Genomic DNA, 21,919 nt, shown 5'->3' on the forward strand with positions numbered 1-21,919 from the left:
GAAATGTGTGAGAATCTAAATATGGTGTGTGAAAATCACATTCTTTTGCAAGTGGTGGATTGCACTAGTGGTTAGGGCCTTTCTCTTTAGGTCACTCTATCTTGGCTACAAACCATTCTCTATCCAATTAAAATAAAAGGAACACTAATGAAAAGGGTTTGAAAACTTTGAGTTTTAACGATAAAGACAAAATAAAGGATAAAGTGAATAGCACCAAGATTGACTTTTAGTGTAAAAATGTGATTTTTCATTAAAGTAAACAGTACCGAAAGCTTAACATTAAGGTTCTCTAAAAGAAATTGGTACACAATATCATTTGTACTAACAAAAATAATAAATAAAAAAAAACCACCTACCTTTCTTTGGGCCTGGACTAAACCAAGTTTGGGCAAACAAAAGCAGAATCAGGCTTGTCAGCCCAAATGAAACGAGGAAAACAGAAGGGTTCATTAATCTACGTAAATTATAATCAACTCCACTAATTCACCTTTCTTCCACCGTGGTAAGTGGTAAATGGTAAATGGTAAATGGTAAATTCACCTTTCAAATTACGTGCGCAAGTACGAGATTCAACGTCGACGCAAAAATACAAAACACCCGAGCTCTCAGCTACCGGTCACTCCTCCCACACCAACATTTCAACGCCTTCCTTCCTTCCCTGTGATTGCCAATTTCCCGGAATAATCAACAACGCCGGTACAGAGAGATGTCGTGCTGCTTGTCTTGCTGCGCCGCTTCCACCTGCGGCCTGTGCGGCTCTGTGGCCTCTGGGATCTCCAGCAAATCGGCTAGGCTTGCTTACTGCGGCCTCTTCGGGCTCTCCCTGATCGTGTCTTGGATTCTCAGAGAAGTTGGAGCTCCTCTCTTAGAGAAAATCCCATGTGAGTTTTCCGTTTTTCCAACAACCCTTTTCGTTCTTGGAGCGGAATTTAATTGGGTATGTGAGAAATCGTCAGATTTTGCAGTTTTGTGTTGGAGTGTTGGAATTGAATTCGACTCTGAATTTATGAACTGGGTTTTTTTTTTTTTTTTTTTTTTTTTTAGATTAGTAATGGGATGCATAATTGCATGTTGTAGTTACTGTCAAGTTCTTGGATTTTGCAGTTGATTGCCCCAAATGTAAAGAAATGATGGGTTATTATCACCTTCTACGATGATGAATTAATACGAAATATGTGAATTATGTAATTGTCTTGACGTTTTGGGTTGAATTAGATTAAGAATTGTAAATTCGGTTGCGTAATTGCATTTTTAATACTTCTATCATGAGCATACAAAATTGGAATTGCTATAATAGGAATTCAGCCTAATTTTGTTTATGGATGGTTTTATTGACTAGTGAGTGTATAACTGAGATTCTGCAGGAAGCTTGTTTAACTTCTCAAAGTTTTGTTTTGGACGGTTGTGGATTTGATTTTTTGATATCCTTTTGTTTTCGTCTTTACAGGGATAAGCTCTTCTGAGACTCACACCAAGGAGTGGTATCAAACAGAAGCGGTTCTTCGTGTGAGCATGGGGAATTTCTTGTTTTTCGCAGCATTTGCGCTTGTAATGATTGGAGTAAAGGACCAAAATGACAGACGAGATTCCTGGCATCATGGTGGATGGATTGCCAAGATGGTGGTATGGCTTTTGCTTGTCGTTCTCATGTTTTTCATGCCAGACATTGTCATTACAATCTATGGTTAGTTTTTTCTTGAAAGAATTCAGTTTGAGCTGTTAGCATTTTCTGCTTCATTTCATTAACCTGGTGCAATAAAGAATGTTTCAAGCCCGTCCTAGTTTGTTCGTGGGCCAGTCATGAATCTGATTCTCAAGAATGATTGTCTTCCCACCATTTCTCTGCTTTAGTCGTAAAACTTTATTCTTTTTGCTGGCCTTGCAGGTGTTGTATCAAAATTTGGGGCAGGCTTATTTTTACTGGTTCAAGTCATTATATTATTAGACTGTACTCACTCATGGAATGATGCATGGGTGGAAAAAGATGAGCAAAAGTGGTTGGTTTAAGTAGAAATACATTAATTTCCCCTTCACTTGTTTAATTTGAGTTCTCTCATTCTATGGATGTGTATGTTTCAGGTATATTGCATTGCTTGTCGTATCAATTGTATGCTACCTTGCAGCATTTGCGTTCTCAGGCGTTCTGTTCATTTGGTTCAACCCTTCTGGTGAAGATTGTGGCCTCAATATCTTCTTCATTGTCATGACAATGATTCTCGCATTTGGATTTGCAGTTATTGCGTTACACCCGAAGGTAAGTATAAAAGGGTAAACTTCATCCGTTTGTCAATCAGGTTTTTATTGAAAATTACCTACATGATGATTTTGCCTGGAAATCTCAAACAGGTGAATGGCAGCCTCCTCCCTGCTTCAGTGATATCTGTTTATAGTGCTTATGTGTGCTACACAGCTCTTTCCAGTGAACCTCGTGGCTATGCTTGCAATGGTCTTCACCATTCCAAAGCAGTCTCCCTGAGTACCCTCCTTCTTGGGATGGCAACGACTGTTCTTTCAGTTTTGTACTCTGCCCTTCGTGCTGGATCATCAACAAATTTTCTATCACCACCATCTTCACCCAGGGGAGGTACTCAATCGATCTTTGCAATCCTTTATATTCAGTCAAAAGTAATAAAAGATGAATTTACAATTCATGAAAGCTACTGTCATGCTTCTTGTTCATAACGTATTTAAGTTCTTCCAAACTTGTTGAATGTTGTGGCACAGGTGCAGCTGAAAGGACACCTCTTCTTGACGGCAAAGAGTTGGAGGAAGCGAAAGAGAAAAATGACAAAGAAGCGAAACCTGTTAGTTATTCCTATACGTTTTTCCACCTGATATTTGCCTTGGCTAGCATGTATTCAGCCATGCTGCTTTCGGGTTGGACCAGCTCATTGGAGAGCTCAGATCTCATTGACGTTGGCTGGACATCAGTTTGGGTCAGAATCTGCACAGAATGGGTTACTGCTGCACTATATGTTTGGTCCCTCATTGCTCCTATACTTTTCCCTGATCGTGAGTTCTAGGTACCTCCTTCACTTTGTTTCTGAGGTTTCAAAAACTGTCAATATTTTTGTTGTTTGCCTGTGGAGTATAAATTTAATCATGTAATTACCTTATTATCTTTTAGAAATACTCATGGTTGGGAGTCTGCAGTAAACTTGAGCTCGGCTCAATATCGATCGATGTGTGATAGAAATTTCAGGATTTAAGGCATGTCTTTTGCACATTTGAACAAAAATTGCAATAAATTTAAAACTTGTTTAGGTAAATAAGTATATATTTAAGATGATTACATCATTTCATGTGGAGTTATGTGTTGACGATCAAGTGAAAAAGAAAAGAAGTTGGATTATTTAGATACGACCCATATGGAGCCGAGGAAGCACCAACTGCTGCTGCTGTTGTTTTTACTGGATCAAAAGGTCTCCAGGTGGCTGTCCCCATCCCCAAGCCCATGAGTGACTGCCAAGCAAAGCCCAATAGATTTATCGTGACTGCCAAGCAAAGCTCAAGCCGAAACTAGGCTCTGATACTACTTGTTGTACTTTTATGCGCAAACGAAAGCGAATTTTAATAAGGTACCAATATCAACGTCGTAGGTGAAAACTAAAACAAACAATCTCAAACTAACACAAGAGATTTACGTGGTTCGGCGTAAAGCTTACATCCACGAGAGAAGCACGACAAGGAATTTCACTAAACAAACACATTACAAAAGAGTGTTTAAACTCTTACAATCCAAATGCCACAAATTACAAACCCTAAACCAAACGAGTAGAGAACTCAAACAAATGGAGAAGATTCTCCCAAATTGCTCTCTAACTCACAAACTCACAAATTGACTCTCACCAAATTGCCACACGAATGAGCCACGTGTTTGCCACGCACTAATGATTCCAAACGATGACCTCCACCCCAAAACCCAATTAGAGAAAACTCTCTAAGGCATAGTGAGGCACACAAAATACACTAACCCTAAGGTCCTATTTATAGTGCATAGGACTTAGGTTACAATAAGAACCCTAATAGGAAGTAAATACAAATCCTAATCAAATAGGTAATTAACAAAATCTCTCCACCAAGGAAACCAACTAAGAAGTCAAAATCCAAACCCAAATAGGACACCAAAACCAAATAGGTAACACAAACCTAATTCTTTGCATCATCCTAATTTTGAACCATAAAACCCAACAACCACCACTCCCAAACATCATCTAGCCCGTTCCTCTACCTTTTCCACCCTTGATTTAAAAGAAAAATTGTTGTAAACGGGTGGAGAACCGTTGGTGGGTGCGACGGGTTGTGCGAAAAATCCTAAAATCCTGAAGCTATTTCCACCAATTACCATGACCATTAGACTCCCCATGAGGCCTAGAACAAAGCCCAATTAGTTGTAGGGGTAGCAGAGCACCGGAGGTGGCGAATTCACAAACACCTATGCTAGGGTTTTCCGACGAGTGTAAGCGGAATCGGAGCTTTTCCCAGCCAAATTGGACTTGGCCGCAAGTATAAAGTTTGTTCTACTCTTTGAGATTTTCATTTCTGTAATTTTTGAAAATTTTTAGAAATAGTTGAAATTTTCCAATGAGTCGGGACGGCCAACTGTCAATCACGGTGGCGCGTGCAACAACGCGTGGCCAGTGAGCTGATGTTGTCTTTTAAAGCAAATTTTGAAATTCTGAAACCATTTTTTATATGCATTTGGTGTGATTCACTTGTTGAACCTAGTTAGTGATTGTTAGTCACTTAAATGATTTTCGAAAATGAGTTAGAAATTGAATTTGTGAACTACAAATGGCTTGATCCCTTCATAGGGTACGTAGGCAGTCTAACGAGAAGGTTAGATGCAGTCATAATAAAATACCTGAGATTAATCTTTTAGTGAAATTTGCTAAGAAAATGAATTTAGGGCCTAAGTAATTTGCTTCCAAATTAGAAATTTCGGGTCGTTACACTTGAAGACAAGGTTGCTAGTTCTGCAAAGTTCAATATCAAATTTGGCTTTCAATGTGACAAATGTCGTAACTTGGTAACACCTCACTTTGTCGAGAAGGCTAATGAGATGTCGTAACCTTGTAACACCTTACTTTGTTGAGAAAGCTAATGAGATGACCTTTTCCAACAAGGACTCAAGGAATCCTCGCTGACTGAGACTTAGATAGATAACTAGTTAGTCGCGAAGCAGTGCTGTTTATCCAAATTGAAGATATGTTGGCGTAAAAAAAATAAAATAAAAATCTCAAGATGTTTAAAACGTTTCACGTAGAGCGAGAGTTTACGCATGACAATTTTGTGTATTGATTTGCAGGGTGTTTCACATTGTTTGCAGCTTTGTATTTATAGCTGAGTCTCCTTGATCACCAATCCAATAGAGACCTTTTCCGAATATACTCCAAAAGACAATATCAAAGTAACTAATATTATCTTTTGACATATTTCGGCAAAAATCTCCCTAGTCTCCTTATGCCCATAGACTTTTACAAGAGGACCTTGAAATCTCAAATATCCTTTCACATGGCATGCATTGTGATCCCATCATCAATTCTTATCATGAATAAGGATCCTCTTCCGATCCTTTTTGTGAGGATTTTGAGAATTTTCTAATCATTTCAGTTTATCGCATATCGTGTGGTTAGAAATTATTGTAATTTTTTTTTATTTAAAATTACTAATGCACGATGTATGATGAATGGATGTGATTGAAGGATTTCCTAAATTCTCACAAAGAGAATTCAGAGAATATCCTCATTTTCTTGTCACTTCAAACTCATCTAACAGCATCCATCACCATGCAAAAATGCCTAGCCTACCTAGGTTTCTTATCTCATCATTATCCAAGAACATTATTTTCCTTCAAGTGATCATCAAATCCCACCGAAAGGGATCCTCTCCGGATCCCTTCCACCAAATTCACTAAATCCACCATTTCGGGCCCCTGAAATTTGATTCAACGGCTAAAAACAAGGGCCCTCTTTGAAAGTTATAATAACTTGTCGTTGGATCAAATTTTAAGGGCCCAGATTGATGGATTTTATGGATTTGGTGGAAGGGATCCTAAAAAGGATCCCTTTCCAAATCCCACGTGCTCATCTCCTACTCCAAGTTGTTTCAATCTACACGTCCACTGCCAGTAAACCTAAGTTAATTTGAACTCTGTTGTTATTGCTTCCCATTGGAGATAACTTGAATCTCATTTATCCTGTATAAAGAAAATGTGAAGATAAATTATATTAAAAGATCATTATTATGATAAAAACCATAATAATATCTTCACTTGTCCATCCAACAGTGTAGAGCTATGCTCACTCTACGGCCTTGATTGCATGGGCCGATATTGTAATTTTGGGTACAAACAGGATGCCAAAATTAACAAGCGCTCGAGCGTGGCCAAGACAGCTTAAGGCATAGGCTATGATACCGCATACGTACATTCCGACCTTGTCGGGTTCTTTAGGTCTTAAGATTTCCTTCTGTTGAGTCATGAAATTGTAAACCATAACAACTCGTCATTATTTCCACCATTGTACTCCATCTCACCGACTGATCAAAACTCACTATCTTCTTCCATTAATATGTACTGAGGAAATGGCATGATACACAGGGTCACTGGCGGATCCTGCTGATAGGAGTATAGTGGATCGAACTAGAACCTTTTCTTTATAGAGTTATCCCTTAATAAGTAAGTCACAATCTTTCTTGTTCTTGTACTTTGTGGCAAAAAGAGTGGAAGGCAATAGACACTTATACAACATTTTCAGCTCCTTTTCTTTTTCTCTTTTTTTTTTTTTTGTGTAAAAGTAGCTCAGAAGAAGAATCATGCCTCCAGTTGATTCTGCTTCATGTCTGACAGATAAGCCACAATGCCTTCCCTTCTTTAGGCCCAAGTCAACTATTTGGGGTCCACCGCATTGACATAGTCCTTGTTTTACCGAGATGAAAATGAGGAAGATTGGATTACTTATTATTAACCGTAAAGCTTTTCATGTGTAGCTTTAAAAAGTCACAAAATTTTCAGAATTAATAGTATACGAAACCTTGTTTTACACGGTTGAATGGAGGGTAACTCTGTTGACGAAAGCTGGCATAAGTACTTCCAAAGAGGGAATTGAACCGCTCACATCTCTTTCGGAACGTGCCTTGTGTGTGTAGTGTGCGTTCAGAGTCCTAAACCCTAATGAAGTAGGCTAGAGGAGGAAAGTCAATCAACTTTTGTTTCCTTTCCTTGGACGACAAGGGAAAGTGTACAATTAAATATTCTGATTCGACCAAATAAAGAAACTGAATATTTTGATTCAGACCAAATAAATTCAATAAATTTCTATCTTTCGATGTAAAATAAAAAAATTGAAACATTTGGACTCGACCAAATATGAACAACTAAATATTCTGATTGAATGGATCAAATCTTTTTTGTATGTTAATTTTTTTGGTGCAAAATCTGTAGGCTGTTTTGATTCGACATGAATTTGTTTCATCTAAATCCAATTTTAATTTTCTTTAGGTTTTTTTAAGTAACCTCGAAGGTACGAGGGCGGCTTTATTGTTTAATATTTTTTATATATCAAGATATGATGTATTTGAAATTTGAAGTGGCTATGAGAATGAAATTATACTAACTACATACAACAAACTAATGCATGTCAGTCAACTAAAATTCTAATACTATATAATACATATGACTAATTTTTTTTCGTTATTTTTGTGGTACCAAATCACTTTTTATGTGACTTTTGTAATGAAAAATTTGTTAATTAAACTCTCGTGATAAGCTCCGTTAACAATTGAAGTTCAAATCACTTTCATTTTTTCTTTTTTTTTGTTAGATAAACACATGTGAGTCTCACGTGAAAATAAAGCTATAGTTTCAAATCAAATTAGGCAGGTAACGGCATCTGTTTGTTTGATTCGGGGGATGGTGTGCCGTGGAAATATGAAGGACCTCTTTTCTTCTCCTCCATTAGCTGCGATGGATCCGCGAGAAGAAAATCAAGACTTTCGTGGCTGCATCATTGACGAGCACGAGGTGAGACTGATGAATTTCGTGTTTGTTTACTCTAAAAATTACTAAGTTTATGCAGTGAGTAGATCAAGTAACTAAGAGTTAACTACGTCTTTTTAGTGAATGTAGGTGTGCCAACTCACCATCAATGAAGTTCAGTTTTTAATGTATCGCACACTCAAGCAACCTAGTAATATCTCACTTCGTCAGGAAGGTTGATGAGATGACCTCTTTCAATAAGAAGACTAATGACTCCTCACTGACCAGCCAAATTTGAAGTAGTGCTACTACCCCAAACTAAAGATGCTCATCGGTCGCCTAAGTGATTTCTCAGAATATCAGAATTTCACGAGATTTGCACAGGATATTTGTGTGTTGAGTTAAAAAAAATTTTAACCTTGCGGACTCATTTTTGATAACGAAGTCAAAGTTTGATTCTTGAAGTCTTATCCCATGTCTGCAAATTTCTGCATGCTAATCCAACTCTCACCAGTACGTGCTAATCCCATGTAATTCGCACAGAACGCTCTCTCCGGACCAGTCATTTCGAGTCTTATCCCACATGCAGTGTACTTACAACCTTTAACCCTTTATTCAAACTATCCTTATCGAATCACCAACTTTTGCATAAAATCCAACATGTGCCTTAGAGTTCAAGAGGAAAAAACCAAAGGGTAGTATTCAAGGCACTGCAACCTTATCAAACATGAAAACTACTTCGATTAGAATCAATAGTAATGTCCAGAAAAATCTCTTGAATTCTAGAACCATTCAACGATTTAAAATTCTGTCTATTTAACGATATTGATTATACGGATGGATGACGTAATATAGGTCAAACACTATCACAACCTACTCCCGCTTTTTTTGTTATGGTTTTGGTTTTTACTAGAGTTGAGCTTCTCTTGCTTAAACTAGAGAGAATCATTGGATTTGATTATTTTTTCTTACTTCTCGTAAATTCTTTGATTTCTTTTTTCTTTTCATTTCAGTTAAGCAAACATGTTAGAAAGATTTGTCAATCATTTAACATCCATGATTCGTAACTTGTCTTGTTTTAATTAGGTAAGCATTCCATAAACTCTTGCTTTAAACAAAAAATTTAAACCAATTACCCCGGATTGATACTTAGGAAATTAATTATAAAAAAGTAGGAATCATTTCACGCGATACTCGCTCCAGGAGGCGCGTGGGCGGACTGATCTCTCCTTCACCATCAAGCCTTCTTCTCCCCCATCACCTCCATTAATGCTTCCAAAATAAATAAATATTATTTATAAAATTAAATAAATATTAAATAAATAAATTTGGAAAATTACGGAAACCCCGGTCCTCCGTGTTTCTCAAACATGCGCCATTTTCTGTTCGCCACCACCACCATCATGCCCTCCTCATCCTCCTCCTTCTCAGCCGCCGCCACGTCATCCTCCTCCTTCTCCCCAGCCCCCAAACCCAAATCCTCAAAACCTAACTCTAACTCAAACCCTAATTGCACCCTCCTCTGCAAGCACTCGCCCTCGGCGACCCTCGACCTCCTTATCCTCATCCTCGTCCTCTTCTCCGGGACCTTCCTCATCACCTCCTACTTCTCCTACATCTTCAACTCCCTCTCGCTTCTCGTCTCTCACTCCAACCTCCACCTCCTCCTCCACCACATTCCCGTCCCCTACGTCGTCGGCTTCGTCGCCTTCTTCGCCGCCGCGCTGTTCGTAGTCGAGTTCTGCTGCGGCATTAGATCGAAGAAGTGCGATAGGCCTGGGTGCAAGGGCTTGAAGAAGGCTATGGAATTCGATTTGCAATTGCAATCGGAGGAGTGTGTCAAGTCCGGGTCTAAAGATATCGATAGGCTGCCGTGGAAGGGCGGCAGCGAGGGCAATCCCGATTACGAGTGTCTCAGGACTGAGCTGAGGCGGATGGCGCCGACCAATGGCCGTGCCGTTCTGCTGTTTCGGGCTCGATGCGGATGCCCGGTGGCCAAGCTCGAAGGCTGGGGTCCCAAGAGAAAGCGTCGGCATAAGAAGTGAGTTTCTTTCTCCTTTCTTGCCTGCATTTTCTTGATTACTTGATTAGATGGAAGTTAATTGCATTGACTAAATGTTGTTTGTATGGATCTGGGTAAGTTTCAATTTTATGAGCAACTTATTGGATGCTATGAATTGAACAATTGGACTTCAATGGGGTTGCTTAATTTTACGAAAATTTTCGAGTAATTGTTGCTGGGTACTGGAAGGTTTATTGAATAATTTGAATTGCTAAAGGCTGAAGAGGTAGAGCTTAGATCACATGAACTTCCATTAGACTTGGATTTGAGTCCGAGATTGAGATCTCGTACATAAACTCTTTAAGCAATCAGATGATCCGTCTGGAAGAGTAGAAGTATAGGTGATGGCATATTGTAGAAGGTAGGCACCTAGGCTTTTGGTAAGGGAGACCCCTTTGTGTTGAAAATTAAAAATTTTCTTTTGGTTTGACCTTTCTTCGTTTGCCCACCCACCTAAAAAATTATGTCCGCGTAATGTGTCCTTTCATTTTGTATCCGTGGTTAGATCTGTTAGGTAGCTGTGCCGTATTGCATCTGGCATTTTTGAACAATGTAGGCTAGAATAATGTTTTGTTTGCTCAGTGGAGCCTGAGTAATATGGAATTTAATGGTAATACCTGTGTATATGTTGTCAGTTGGACAACATTCTTAGATAGTGTTCCAAGAGACTTATGATTGGGTTCAGATTGATCTGTGTAAATAGCATGTACATTTGTTAATCATATGGGAGAGTACTCCTTAATAGAGATAAGCAGGCTGGGCTAGTACGAGTATGGTATGGACACGGCCTGTTTCAAAAAAATTGACACGATAAAGCCCTAACAAAGTAAAGAACAAGAACTATAATAAATAACTGAAACAATCCAGCTGATGAGGCCCTGGACAAGTGTAGAAAAATATGGCACGATTAAGGCACCACACTAATATGATGCATGAGTACGGCACAATTATGTTGTTCCCAAGTACCAAAGGAAGCATAGATGGCCGGATTTTAATGATGGCCCATTTTACACATCTACTCCAGAAGTATTAGGGAGAGAATTTGTTTGGGTCCATAGTTTTTGAGGTAAAAAAGTTAAGGGTCTCTAAGTTTCATAACCTAGACATCAACCTCAATGGTATACATGATAGATTACTATAGGATTTCTGTGGAAATCTTTTAATCAGAATATGAAAAGCGGCTGGATGAACATCAATACAATGGTAGCAGTGAGTATAATCTGAAGTACTAAACGCATGAATGCTACGGTATAATTTGTGGTGTAGGTCATGAATGATTATTTCACGAGTAACTGAGAATGGTTACTGAAAAGTGTAACCATGGTTGACAATGTGGAATAGATCATGATTTGATATGACTTTTCTTCTTCACAAAGTAAGTATACGCACAAACTTGAGTCCTCGACATAAACTGATAGGATACTATAATGATGCTGGGGTGGGGCATATACCCAGTAATTTTAGCACCGTACCTAGGGTTTCACTCTGTCCTCATTCAGGATTGGTCCGGTTTAACATCATCCCTTTTGGGCTGCATTTCTGGTTCAGATAGATCTGGCAGTTACATATTCCTCTGCTGATTTGGTTTTAAGTTTTGCTATGGAACGTATTTCTTATAAATAGAAAAAGAAAAGAAAATGTGTATCTTGATATGGCTTTAGTTATTTGCAGCTTGTCTTACCTTGTTAGAAGACAATGCCCTCGGTAGGTTTCAAATGTACATTATTGGGTGAACTATTATGTACTTTGCAGCTTAACTTATTGTTTTGTAGGCTGGCAAGTTTTGTGTCGTAACGATTGTATGACTCTGTTAAACCCTGAAAGTGGCATTGAGCAATTACTTGCAACTATGCAAGCTATCTAGTATCTACTGCTGCATCTGCATTGTATACGGTTGAGGACGATTATTTATCTAAGTCTCTTTGGTCTTGCAGGGCTCTGGCCGGTATGGCTTTTAATGGAGGAGATCATCGCTGATTGTTCAGGATGCTTTTGGCCACCGGAGTTCCCCTTACATGTTCGATTACCTGTTAAATTATAGATGTTCGTTTTTTATTCCTTGTATTCTGGACTTCACTCTCAATCAAAACAATTCTTTTACATTAGTCATATACTCCGGCGGTGCACTTTTATTTCTGAAACCACCTTTTCTCGAGCGGTTGCCCCTCGGAAGGGCATAACGAATTGAATGAGAATAAATATAGCAATTGTCGATTGGATATTTTGTTTGCAAAGCTATATTACCTCTACCAAATGGGGGAATTAATGGACCGCTATGGATATATGGATGAAGGCCTTTGTTCTCAAAATTGATGAATTGTCCAATTTGACTGCAACATGACGACATGTTGTATCAATTCACCCGTGTTGTAAGACATGTATGGTAAAACAAAATATCACTTAGTTGTTTATAAATCACGAGATTAATATCAAATTATTGCTGACTCAGTATGTGTATGGTTGTTCCGCAGTATGTGTATGGTTGTTCCGCTTTATGGGTGAACTATTTAAAGTTAGCTTGGGTCTAAAGTCACTACCTTTTTCGATTGTTTTTGCTTTCATTTTATATTTACCCTCTCAAGTCTCAACACGTCTCATGCTCTCGTCAGATGCTCCAATCTCAGAGACCGAAATCGTTCCCTGGACTTCCAGTCCTTCGCGTTTCATGTCTCAAATGGCTCTCTACCGCCGCCGCCGCCACCCAAAACCCAGAGGACAATCTCCGTACCTTCTTCACCGGCAGAATCAACCAAACCCAAACCGACTACGAGCTCGCATTGGTTTCAGCTTTAAAGTCCTGCTCTTCCCTCGCGGCCTCCTTCCAAGGCCAGCAAATCCACTCCCTTGTTCTGAAGTCAGGACTGGACTCCAACAATTTTATCAAGAACAGCTTGATTAACACGTACGCCAAATGCGGCTTCGTTGCCGACGCCGAGTCGCTGTTCGATTCTTGCTCTAAGTTGGACCCGGTGTCTTGTAATATTATGGTTGCCGGCTATGTGAAATCTGGTCGTTTGGAGAGTGCACGCCAGGTGTTTGAGAAAATGCCTGAGAAGGGATGTGTCTCATATACTACTATGATAATGGGTCTTGCCCAGAATCAGTGTTGGACCGAAGCCGCTGAGGTTTTCAGGGATATGAGGTCAGCGGGGGTGATCGCGAATGAGGTGACAATGGCGACTGTGATCTCAACTTACTCGCATTTGGGCGGTATTTGGAATAGTCGAATGCTTCATGCTCTGGTGATTAAGTTGCAGCTTGAGGGGTTTGTTCTCGTCTCTACGAATTTGCTGCACATGTATTGGGGTTGTTCGAGTGTATGCGATGCGAGAAGTTTGTTTAGTGAAATGCCTGAGAGGAATATAGTTTCGTGGAATGTCATGTTGAATGGGTATGCAAAAGCTGGGCTTATCGATTTGGCTAGAGAGTTGTTTGACAATATTCATGCAAAGGATGTGGTCTCATGGGGTACAATGATTGACGGGTATGTGCAAGTGGAGTGGTTGAGTGAAGCTTTGATGATGTATCGGGCCATGCTGCGTACTGGGCTAGGGCCGAATGATGTTATGCTTGTAGATTTGATTTCAGCTTGTGGGCGCTCTGAGGTGGTACATGAAGGTCAGCAACTTCATGGGACAATTGTAAAGGAAGGTTTTGACTGCTATGATTTTATACAGGCAACAATCATCAATTTTTATGCAGGCTGTGGCGACATGAACCTTGCTCGTCGTCAGTTTCGAAGGGGCATCAAGGAGCATGTTGCATCTTGGAATGCCCTGATTGCAGGATACATAAGAAATGGAATGATCAACCAGGCAATTTCCTTGTTTAATGAGATGCCTGAAAAAGATGTTTTTTCATGGAGTTCCATGATTTCTGGTTATGCACAGAGTGATCAACCTGAATTAGCTCTAGAACTCCTTCAAAGAATGGTAGCTACTGGGATCCAACCGAATGAAATTACGATGGTGAGTGTGTTATCTGGAATTGCTACATTAGGCACATTGGAAGAGGCAAGATGGGCACATGAATACATAATTGAAAACTCCATTCATCTCAATGACAATCTAAGTGCAGCACTCATTGATATGTATGCCAAGTGTGGGAGTATCAATACCGCCTTAGAGGTGTTCTATCAAATCCGAGATAAAACCTCAACAATCTCACCATGGAATGCCATCGTATGTGGGTTGGCCATGCACGGACATGCAAAGTTATCCCTTGAAATATTTTCAGACTTGCAAAAGCGTAATATCAAACTCAATTCAATCACATTCATCGGCGTCCTAAGTGCATGTTGCCATGCTGGCTTCGTGGAGGCTGGGGAGAGGTACTTTAAGAGCATGAAAAATGTTTACAACGTAGAACCAAATATCAAGCATTATGGTTGTATGGTGGATCTCCTTGGAAGAGCTGGCCGAGTAGGAGATGCTGAGAAAATGATAAGGAGCATGCCCATGAAGGCTGATGTAGTCATATGGGGCACGCTATTGGCGGCATGTAGAACACATGGGAATCTGGAAATAGGAGAAATGGCTGCAGAGAGTTTGACAAGGTTGCAACCATGTCATGGCCCAGTTAGAGTTCTCCTATCCAATTTATATGCAGATGCAGGGAAGTGGGAAAAAGCCTTTTCAGAGCGGCGAGCAATGCAGAGCCTAAAACTGGAGAGATCACCGGGGCACAGTGATGTTGTATGATAAGGGTGCTGGGGTTTTAAAATATTCAAAGTTTCCGTCAATTTGAAGATGTGGGCTGCTATACAATCATTCTGGAGAGAAAGCTTTCAACTTGTACCATAAAGAATTGGAATAATTTGACATTCAAATGTAACTACAATTTTCAAGCTGAATTTCAGAAGGGAAGAATAAAGGTAAACGGAAAACAATAAATTACGGCTCGCTTTCAATTATCATTTCTGCAGCTGCACCCATGAAATCAACACCACCAATCCCCAGCAAATCTAGAGCAAGCTCCTCCTCATTCCACTGTCTCAGCCGCTTACTGATTCTCTTCAAGGCATCTACATCAACGTCCAGCATCCAAGTCGGCATGCAAACCACCATGAGGCTAATGAATCCCAAGACATACGCGCGCCAGGTGATCTGGTCACAGCCAAGAGATATCTGACCATCTAGTGCACTTGCAAGAAATTCCATGTGGGTTCCAAGAATCTTTGGACGCCGCTTGGATCCCCAGGATGATGAGTCAATACCCCATACAAAGCCTCCACACAGTGATGCAAAGTAAGCAAGCACATAACCCCTTAACCATGCATCTCCGTTTGATTCTCCATCTTGTCTGAAACTGTGGATAGATACAAACCATGAAGGCAGAAATTCTTTAAACAATGACTGAACCAGATCTAAGCCTCCAGATAACCATACTAAAGAAGCCGCAAGTGAAGCCATAAGTTTACCCCGAGTGAGGTTTGAAGCCATGTGATATTGTCCTTTTATCATTGCATTCTTTGCTGCCTTCAGTCTCTTGCATCTCTCGGTAGGAACCTGTCTTCCTGTTATCTCTCTCACAGAATACATCATGAGGGAAACAATCTCTTTATTCAAGAAGACAATGTCCGATAAATATGGATAAACATGTAGATAGAGGATCCCAGGGGCAACAGGAGAAACCCTTCCATGGATTTGAGATCCAATTCCATGGGCAAGAAGAGCTCCAATACCTCCGTTGTATGAGAGAGGAGAGGAATCCAAGCCAAGTGTTGCAGTGAAGCAGCTCTTAAGAACCTGGATCAGAGCATTGGGGTGTTGGAGGAAGACAGCACGAGATGCAGAGAAGACAAAGTGGTTGCCCCAACGCTTTGCTTTCTGGGTCCAGAGTGAAAAAACAATTGGCATGCAGGGCCAGGGGCAACCAGCTGCAATGGAGGCCATGGCCACGGTGCATAAATCGAGGTATCTTTTTGAATCTCTGTCAGTTTTATACGTTATAGTAAGGCTTACTAAGGCAGCCAGTGGCAACGGTAATGTAGCTTGACAGTTTCCTTCTGTGACAACAAACCGGTATCTATGTTAGAAATATGTACGGTGTCTGCATGTTACATATCTTAACCATATATATCCAACAATTGAGAAAAATGTCTCTAGTTTATGCCCCTATTAGAGAATTTTGTTCATGAATCACAATATTCATCACATACATTTACGTAATGTTGAAAAATAAGAAACCTGAAGGAGCAGTGCTTGGGACGTCAACAGAAGTGGCAGCTACAATTATTTTAATCTTCTCCACAATATTTGGCAGATTTGCATCAGGACAGGGCCAATCTGTTCCGTTCATATAAGCTGGTTTCCAAACACCCCTTCGTATTTCAGCTGATAAGTAGCTCACAATGGTTCCCAAAGATGCAGGAAGAAAGTCAACCAAGACTTTAAGCCCTAAGACAACAGAGCATCTAGGATTTTAGTAGTACACATATGTAAGGCCAAGTAATTGCAGTGACTTCAAAAACACGTCAGATCGGTTCTGAAGTACAGTTTGCCTCTTAGGTTTCCTAGACAGCAGATAATGCTAGCGCGCGCACACACACACAAAAAGAGATACTTAAGACTACTTTTGAGTAGGTTCCTTTCATTGAAGATGAATCCAATTATAGGTAATTATAAACGGGTACTTTACTCACCTGTAGCCAGTTTTCGGGGAGTGAGTCTCCCATGGTTACAAGCTGTTAAAGCAGCATCGGCTACAAACGGAACAGCTGCCAGAATATCCCAAGCTGCAGAGTTTCTTAAATAAGTATGTTCATCTGCTTCTTTAGACGGACTACCACTAACAGAAGCATTAGAATCTCTTCCTTGTTCTTTGTCTTTGAACATCATGTTTAAAAGCTCATCAACATGGCGATGAACGGGGTTTCCATGGGCGAGTCCAGGGAGGGTGGAAGCTATGCAAGCATTATGCTGCATGTACCAGGCTTTTAATTTCGGGAATGAATCAATGAAGATGGGGTGTGCAGATGATGAGCTTGAAACTGCTGCAAGTCTCCTTTTCTCAGGATCCTGGCGGACCTTTTCAGAGGATACTAGGTGGGAGTTTCGTACTAACAGAAAGTATTCGGGAGTAAGGTTGGGTTGAACAGTTGGAACGTATCCTAGTTGGTCTGAAAAGCAATGATTAAACCTCCACAGTTTCAAAATAAGAGTGAATCCATTAGAAAACACAGCATGAGCAGAGGTTTCTGTCCCTGCTGTGCTACTCCAAGTTTCATTAGGTACACATGACCCAAAAATCTCACAGATCGCCATCACTGAGCATGCTAGTTGTGGAACCTGGCAACAGCATTACCAAAACCGAACGACATCAATTTTCGCCTAAATAACATCATTTAGGTTAATGAAAGTAAAAGTACCATCCCAAGTAGTGAGAAAATCTTGATGCAGTCGATGGACGATATCCCGACAACAAGGGCATTCAGAAACGGAGCATAACCGATCAGATGGCTGCCGCTGCCGGAATAATTTGCAGGACATGGAGGAGACAACAACCTAATAATAAAATGGGCAGTGTGTTCCTGCATGAAATGCGGACCTTAATGCATGATGATGGAGAAGATCTGAAGATTGAAAGAGAGAAGGTAAAGGACGAGAATGTAATTTACTTGTATATTCCAACCCTGATTCAGGGAGGCCCCACAAAGAATGGTAACTGCTGATATTTTCTCAGAATCTGATCCGTTGATGGCTATCTCATGTATTTTCTCCAGTTCTGTTAAACTTCCACCAAAACCATGATCTTACATTCAATTGCTTACCAAAGGCGTAGGGGTTTGCACAAAAAGGAGCACATCATGTGGGATAACATATATTGTTTTTATTAACTGTTTTACACGAGATTTGAACTTATAATGTGAAGATTGGTGCCGTTGAACCAACATTAACATGAGTGATCATATTGAAATTGATGGTGTGACTAAGACAGAAATACAAATGTTTTTAAATAAACTCCCGCAAAAGAAAAGACAATTTGGGGATGGTTTGATAATCATTTCGTTTTCAATTTTTACTTTTTTTCTTTTAACTGAAATCTTGTTTGCCAACTACTTTTAGTTTTTAGTTATCAAAAGTATAAAAACTGAAAACCAAAAAGTAAAAACTCTAGAAAGTAATTTTCAGTTTCATTTTTCTGAAAACTAAAAATAGTTACTAAACAAGATTTCAATTTTCAAAAAGTGAAAAGTGAAAACGAAATGATTATCAAATGGTTAGTTAGTTTTGGGCTTGTTTGGAAGTGTTTTGAGAGGAAATGATTCTCGCACAACCGTTTTCTTTCCCTACACACACATCACACCCATGTTTATTTACAGTCTTTGAATTGAATAAATCAAAGAGAATCAAGAGACAAAAATAAATAGAGGTGTGCAGAACGAAAAAATGAGAGTGCAGAAATCATCTCAATTTTTAGAATGGCTTAGAGTGGTTTTAGATGACCAAAAACACTTTGACTACAATTGGCTGAAAAAGTGGTGTCATGTGAAAAAGCTTCATAGAGAAGCACATTCTTTCAAGTGTTTTTTCAAGAAGCCCTTGGATTTTTATTAACTTTCAATGTCCTAATAAAAGCACTTTTTCAATGAATGCACTTATGAGTAGAAGTGTTTCTTATAAAGCATTGCCAAAAGATAAATGCTTGTATATACCTTGGTGCAGGAATTGAAACCAATTCCTTTGTCAACAATGGAGTAAGTTCTGCCCCCTGCATCAGTGAGGACCACCCAGGAACTTTATCAGTTGGTATATTAGAAGGCATTTCATTGATGCCTCCTTTCACATAGCCCGGCCAGAAATATGCCGACGTGTCTATTAGATTTCTTGCTATGCAAGCCTCAACTATCAGATGTCGCATGTTTCCTGCTGAAACAAGAACATGGATTTAGAGAGAATTGCATTTATAATCTGAATCTGTAACTCCGGTTTTTCTTACAGCAATCTGTCGAGCTGTCGTTCGTGCTGATGAAATCCAATGGTGCACTTTCAACCCTCGTCCCTGAGATGAAGATCATTGCTTTCGCAGCAGCCCGGTTTGCTGCAGAAACAACAGAACGAGGGGGAGCCAGCAGTCCTATGAAATTTCCCAGCATTTGTAAGCTGGAAACTAAATCATCGCGCGACTTCCCTGTCACCTTTTGTTTTCTCGAGTGATTGGCGAAGCTGTATTCTGTCGTGTCCACCTTCGCGCTTTCATCTTCTTCGATAAGGCCAGCAACCACAAGAGTGGTGATAGAGAGCAACATGCATAAGCGGGACTCTAAGTGAGGAAAAGGGGACTCAAGAGGCTCCCTTTCCTGAAAAAAGGAGAAGCAATTAACGCGATTGCCCAAACTGATAAGGTATGATTAACTTGTGTTCCAAGGAAACAACAGAAGTTTAACAATATCGAACCCTTTGGACTAGACGAAGTGCTGCAATCCATAGGCCTAAGAAGGTGTCATGCCAAGTTGCACAGTTTACGGCTTGAAGGACCTTCATCAAACCTGAGCAAGAAAGAAAATATTATAGCCTCCGACATTGCTAACGGTCGATATAAGAAGTGATCTGCTTACCGGTGATAACCTCAATGGAACTTGTGGCATTGATCTGTGTAGCATTTAGGGCATCTTCTAGCACCAGATCAAGGGGAAGCCATATGGTTGAGCGACCGGTTCCATGGCATATTCCATCCGAAGAATCCATAATCGAATGGCACTTATGCACCGAGCGCAATTTGGATTTTTGCGAGCTCATGCAAATGTTTGAAGCCAACTTCAGAAGTTCCTCAGGACTAGTAAGTTTGGTATTTTTCAACGCCAATGATTTTTCGGCAAGCAGTTTCATCCGCTTAACAAAAGCTTCCCAGTGTTGAAGCCTGAGAATGTGGCAGAAAATTATCAAGCATTAATCTCCCATACTAAAAACCTTGCCTGGGGGTAAAACGATTACTTCCATTGTTAGGAAACATACATGTTTCGTTTCGCCAAGTTAAGAACCTTGGAAGTCAATACATTTTGCAGAAACTCAGCGATTAACTCAATGGCCATCACAGTGTTACGACTCTGCAATCTCTCATATTGTTCATTCCGCTCCTCATGATGATTTTCGAGACCGTCTATGTCCATGTCTTGGGGTTTAGTTGGCCATATGGACTTCTTTCCCGGAGCAAGTTCCAGTAACCCCTCATCGTCTAACGATGAATCCAGCAACTGCCACACGGTTGAGAAGATGAACGCAACCACAGTAGTCCCAGCTTCGGTTGTTTGCAACCCAAATGTCTGGGACAAATTAAGAATAGTATCTATTGATATCATAACCCTGTATGGAGAAGATAAGTTATATATTGCAATGCCCAAAAAAAAATAGGGTACAACAAAATTGCATAAAAAACATTTACATTATACACTAAGTGCCCGTTTGGAACTGATTTTGGGAGGGCTAGAATCATTTATGATAGTAGCACATGAGAAGTGCTTTTGTCACTTCCAGAATCACTCCCAAACAGGCTTTCAGTCAGTTTTTTTTTAAGACAATGTAAACGGCTTTTTTTTTCATCAATACAAGTGATGAAATTAGAAACTCACTGTTGATAACTAGGCCCTTTAATTTGAGATCTGAGGGAAAAGGCATGTCTCTTGAGGAGCTCCATGTAAAGCCTATATGCTATTGGCTGGACACGTCGATTCGGAATAACCCTATGGAAATCAAAGAAGCAACTATAGAGTTTATTTACGTTACTGGAATTCTCTATGCAGAATGTCAATCCTTTATAAATAACGAATTTGTATCGATATTGTTGATAATTTATCAACATCATATCAATACGTTTTATTGCTGACATGCTATCACAATGATATCAAATAGGGTGGAACATGGGTTTTATTTGTACATGAAAGTACAACACATGAACAGTTTTCATTCAACAAAGTACAACTACAAAGTCTAATCTTACGAGAATTCTTTGTGCATAATGTATATTGTTTAAGGATGGATTTGTATTGATATTGTCGATAATGTGCCAATATCATGTCATTATGTTTTGATATATTGACCATTCAATCCTTAAATCAAAACAGAAACAGGGACCTGGAAGAAAGCAAAGCAAGAACAAGCATGGAGGGCACCATGTTGAAAACCAAGGCCTTCTCGAGAAACTTCCACATAATCGGCACGTTGTTTTCCCAACAAATATGCGAAACCAAAACGTCGGCGAGCTCTATAGATGGCAGGGACACCCCGGCAGAGGCCAAATTCGACGAGACTTCAATCGACCAAAGAAGAGGATCACTACCCTTTTCTTGAGCCTCCTTGGTCTGCATTATCACAACATCCCAGAGGCTGCTCGGTTCGGGATCCGCCATTTCTCGATCACAATGGCCAGTGTTTCGGGTTGTTTCCGGCGACACAGAGATATTTCGGGTGGTGGAGAATCAGAAGAATGTTGAGGGATTGTCTTTTGGATTTGCTCCACATTCTGTGACTCTGCATGATGTGCATGTGTGTTTTTTTGGTCTTGAAACTGAAGCGGTCAAACATGGAGAAAGTCAAACTGGCCGTAAAATTGCCACTTGGATTCTATATCGTTGAGGGAAAAAGTCGGGAATTTAGAACAATTTTGTAGAGATCATTAAACTGAGTTATGCTGATTCATTTTTCTTCTCTCTAGGGATAACTAAAATGTTATGCGCATCATTTAACATGTCGGTATATTTTATTGATTACAAATTTAGAACGTTATCAACACATTGTCAATGATGTATTAAGAATAGACATATGTACTTTAATCGGATTATACGACTCGTATTGGGTTTAAAAGGTTAGGTATTCATAATTTATTGCACAAAAGAATATGAAATATATTATAAAAAAAATAAAAAAATTTGAAAGAATAAC

General features: G+C 39.8%; 4 protein-coding genes across 7 annotated transcripts; 3 read left to right on the forward strand and 1 right to left on the reverse strand.

Annotated features, from left to right (window-relative positions):
- Window positions 1-480: 480 nt before the first annotated feature.
- Window positions 481-12,145, forward strand: LOC137737613 (uncharacterized). 4 transcript variants are annotated; one of them, XM_088682600.1, is made up of 7 exons: window positions 573-881; window positions 1,448-1,684; window positions 1,886-1,997; window positions 2,080-2,254; window positions 2,347-2,584; window positions 2,725-3,023; window positions 11,975-12,145. In XM_088682600.1, exons 1-6 carry the CDS (start codon window positions 707-709, stop codon window positions 3,021-3,023), a joined length of 1,236 nt encoding a protein of 411 aa, XP_088538726.1. In that variant the 5' UTR covers window positions 573-706; the 3' UTR covers window positions 11,975-12,145. The 4 variants fall into 4 exon arrangements, with proteins under 4 accessions (XP_068333250.1, XP_088538726.1, XP_088538727.1 ...); XM_088682601.1 differs by lacking the exon at window positions 11,975-12,145 and adding an exon at window positions 7,824-7,842; XM_088682602.1 differs by lacking the exon at window positions 11,975-12,145 and adding an exon at window positions 3,128-3,269.
- LOC137736158 (uncharacterized protein At5g19025) lies at window positions 9,261-12,145 on the forward strand. Its single transcript, XM_088682603.1, has 2 exons — window positions 9,261-10,019; window positions 11,975-12,145. Exons 1-2 carry the CDS (start codon window positions 9,349-9,351, stop codon window positions 12,015-12,017), a joined length of 714 nt encoding a protein of 237 aa, XP_088538729.1. The 5' UTR covers window positions 9,261-9,348; the 3' UTR covers window positions 12,018-12,145.
- A 493-nt stretch (window positions 12,146-12,638) lies between these two features.
- On the reverse strand, window positions 12,639-21,469 carry LOC137736160 (mediator of RNA polymerase II transcription subunit 33A). The gene is made up of 12 exons (XM_088682598.1): window positions 21,113-21,469; window positions 20,611-20,721; window positions 19,997-20,344; window positions 19,600-19,901; window positions 19,439-19,530; window positions 18,981-19,341; window positions 18,697-18,910; window positions 17,659-17,773; window positions 17,410-17,571; window positions 16,684-17,329; window positions 16,229-16,438; window positions 12,639-16,047 (listed from the first exon to the last, which is right to left on the reverse strand). Exons 1-12 carry the CDS (start codon window positions 21,385-21,387, stop codon window positions 14,933-14,935), a joined length of 3,951 nt encoding a protein of 1,316 aa, XP_088538724.1. The 5' UTR covers window positions 21,388-21,469; the 3' UTR covers window positions 12,639-14,932.
- Window positions 12,650-16,138, forward strand: MEF18 (mitochondrial editing factor 18). The gene has a single exon (XM_088682599.1). The coding sequence runs from the start codon at window positions 12,650-12,652 to the stop codon at window positions 14,738-14,740; it is 2,091 nt and encodes a 696-aa protein (XP_088538725.1). The 3' UTR covers window positions 14,741-16,138.
- Window positions 21,470-21,919: the final 450 nt, after the last annotated feature.

Source organism: Pyrus communis, chromosome 13, assembly GCF_041283825.1.
Source record: "Pyrus communis isolate YQ-2024b chromosome 13, ASM4128382v1, whole genome shotgun sequence".
NCBI classification, from domain to species: Eukaryota; Viridiplantae; Streptophyta; class Magnoliopsida; order Rosales; family Rosaceae; genus Pyrus; species Pyrus communis.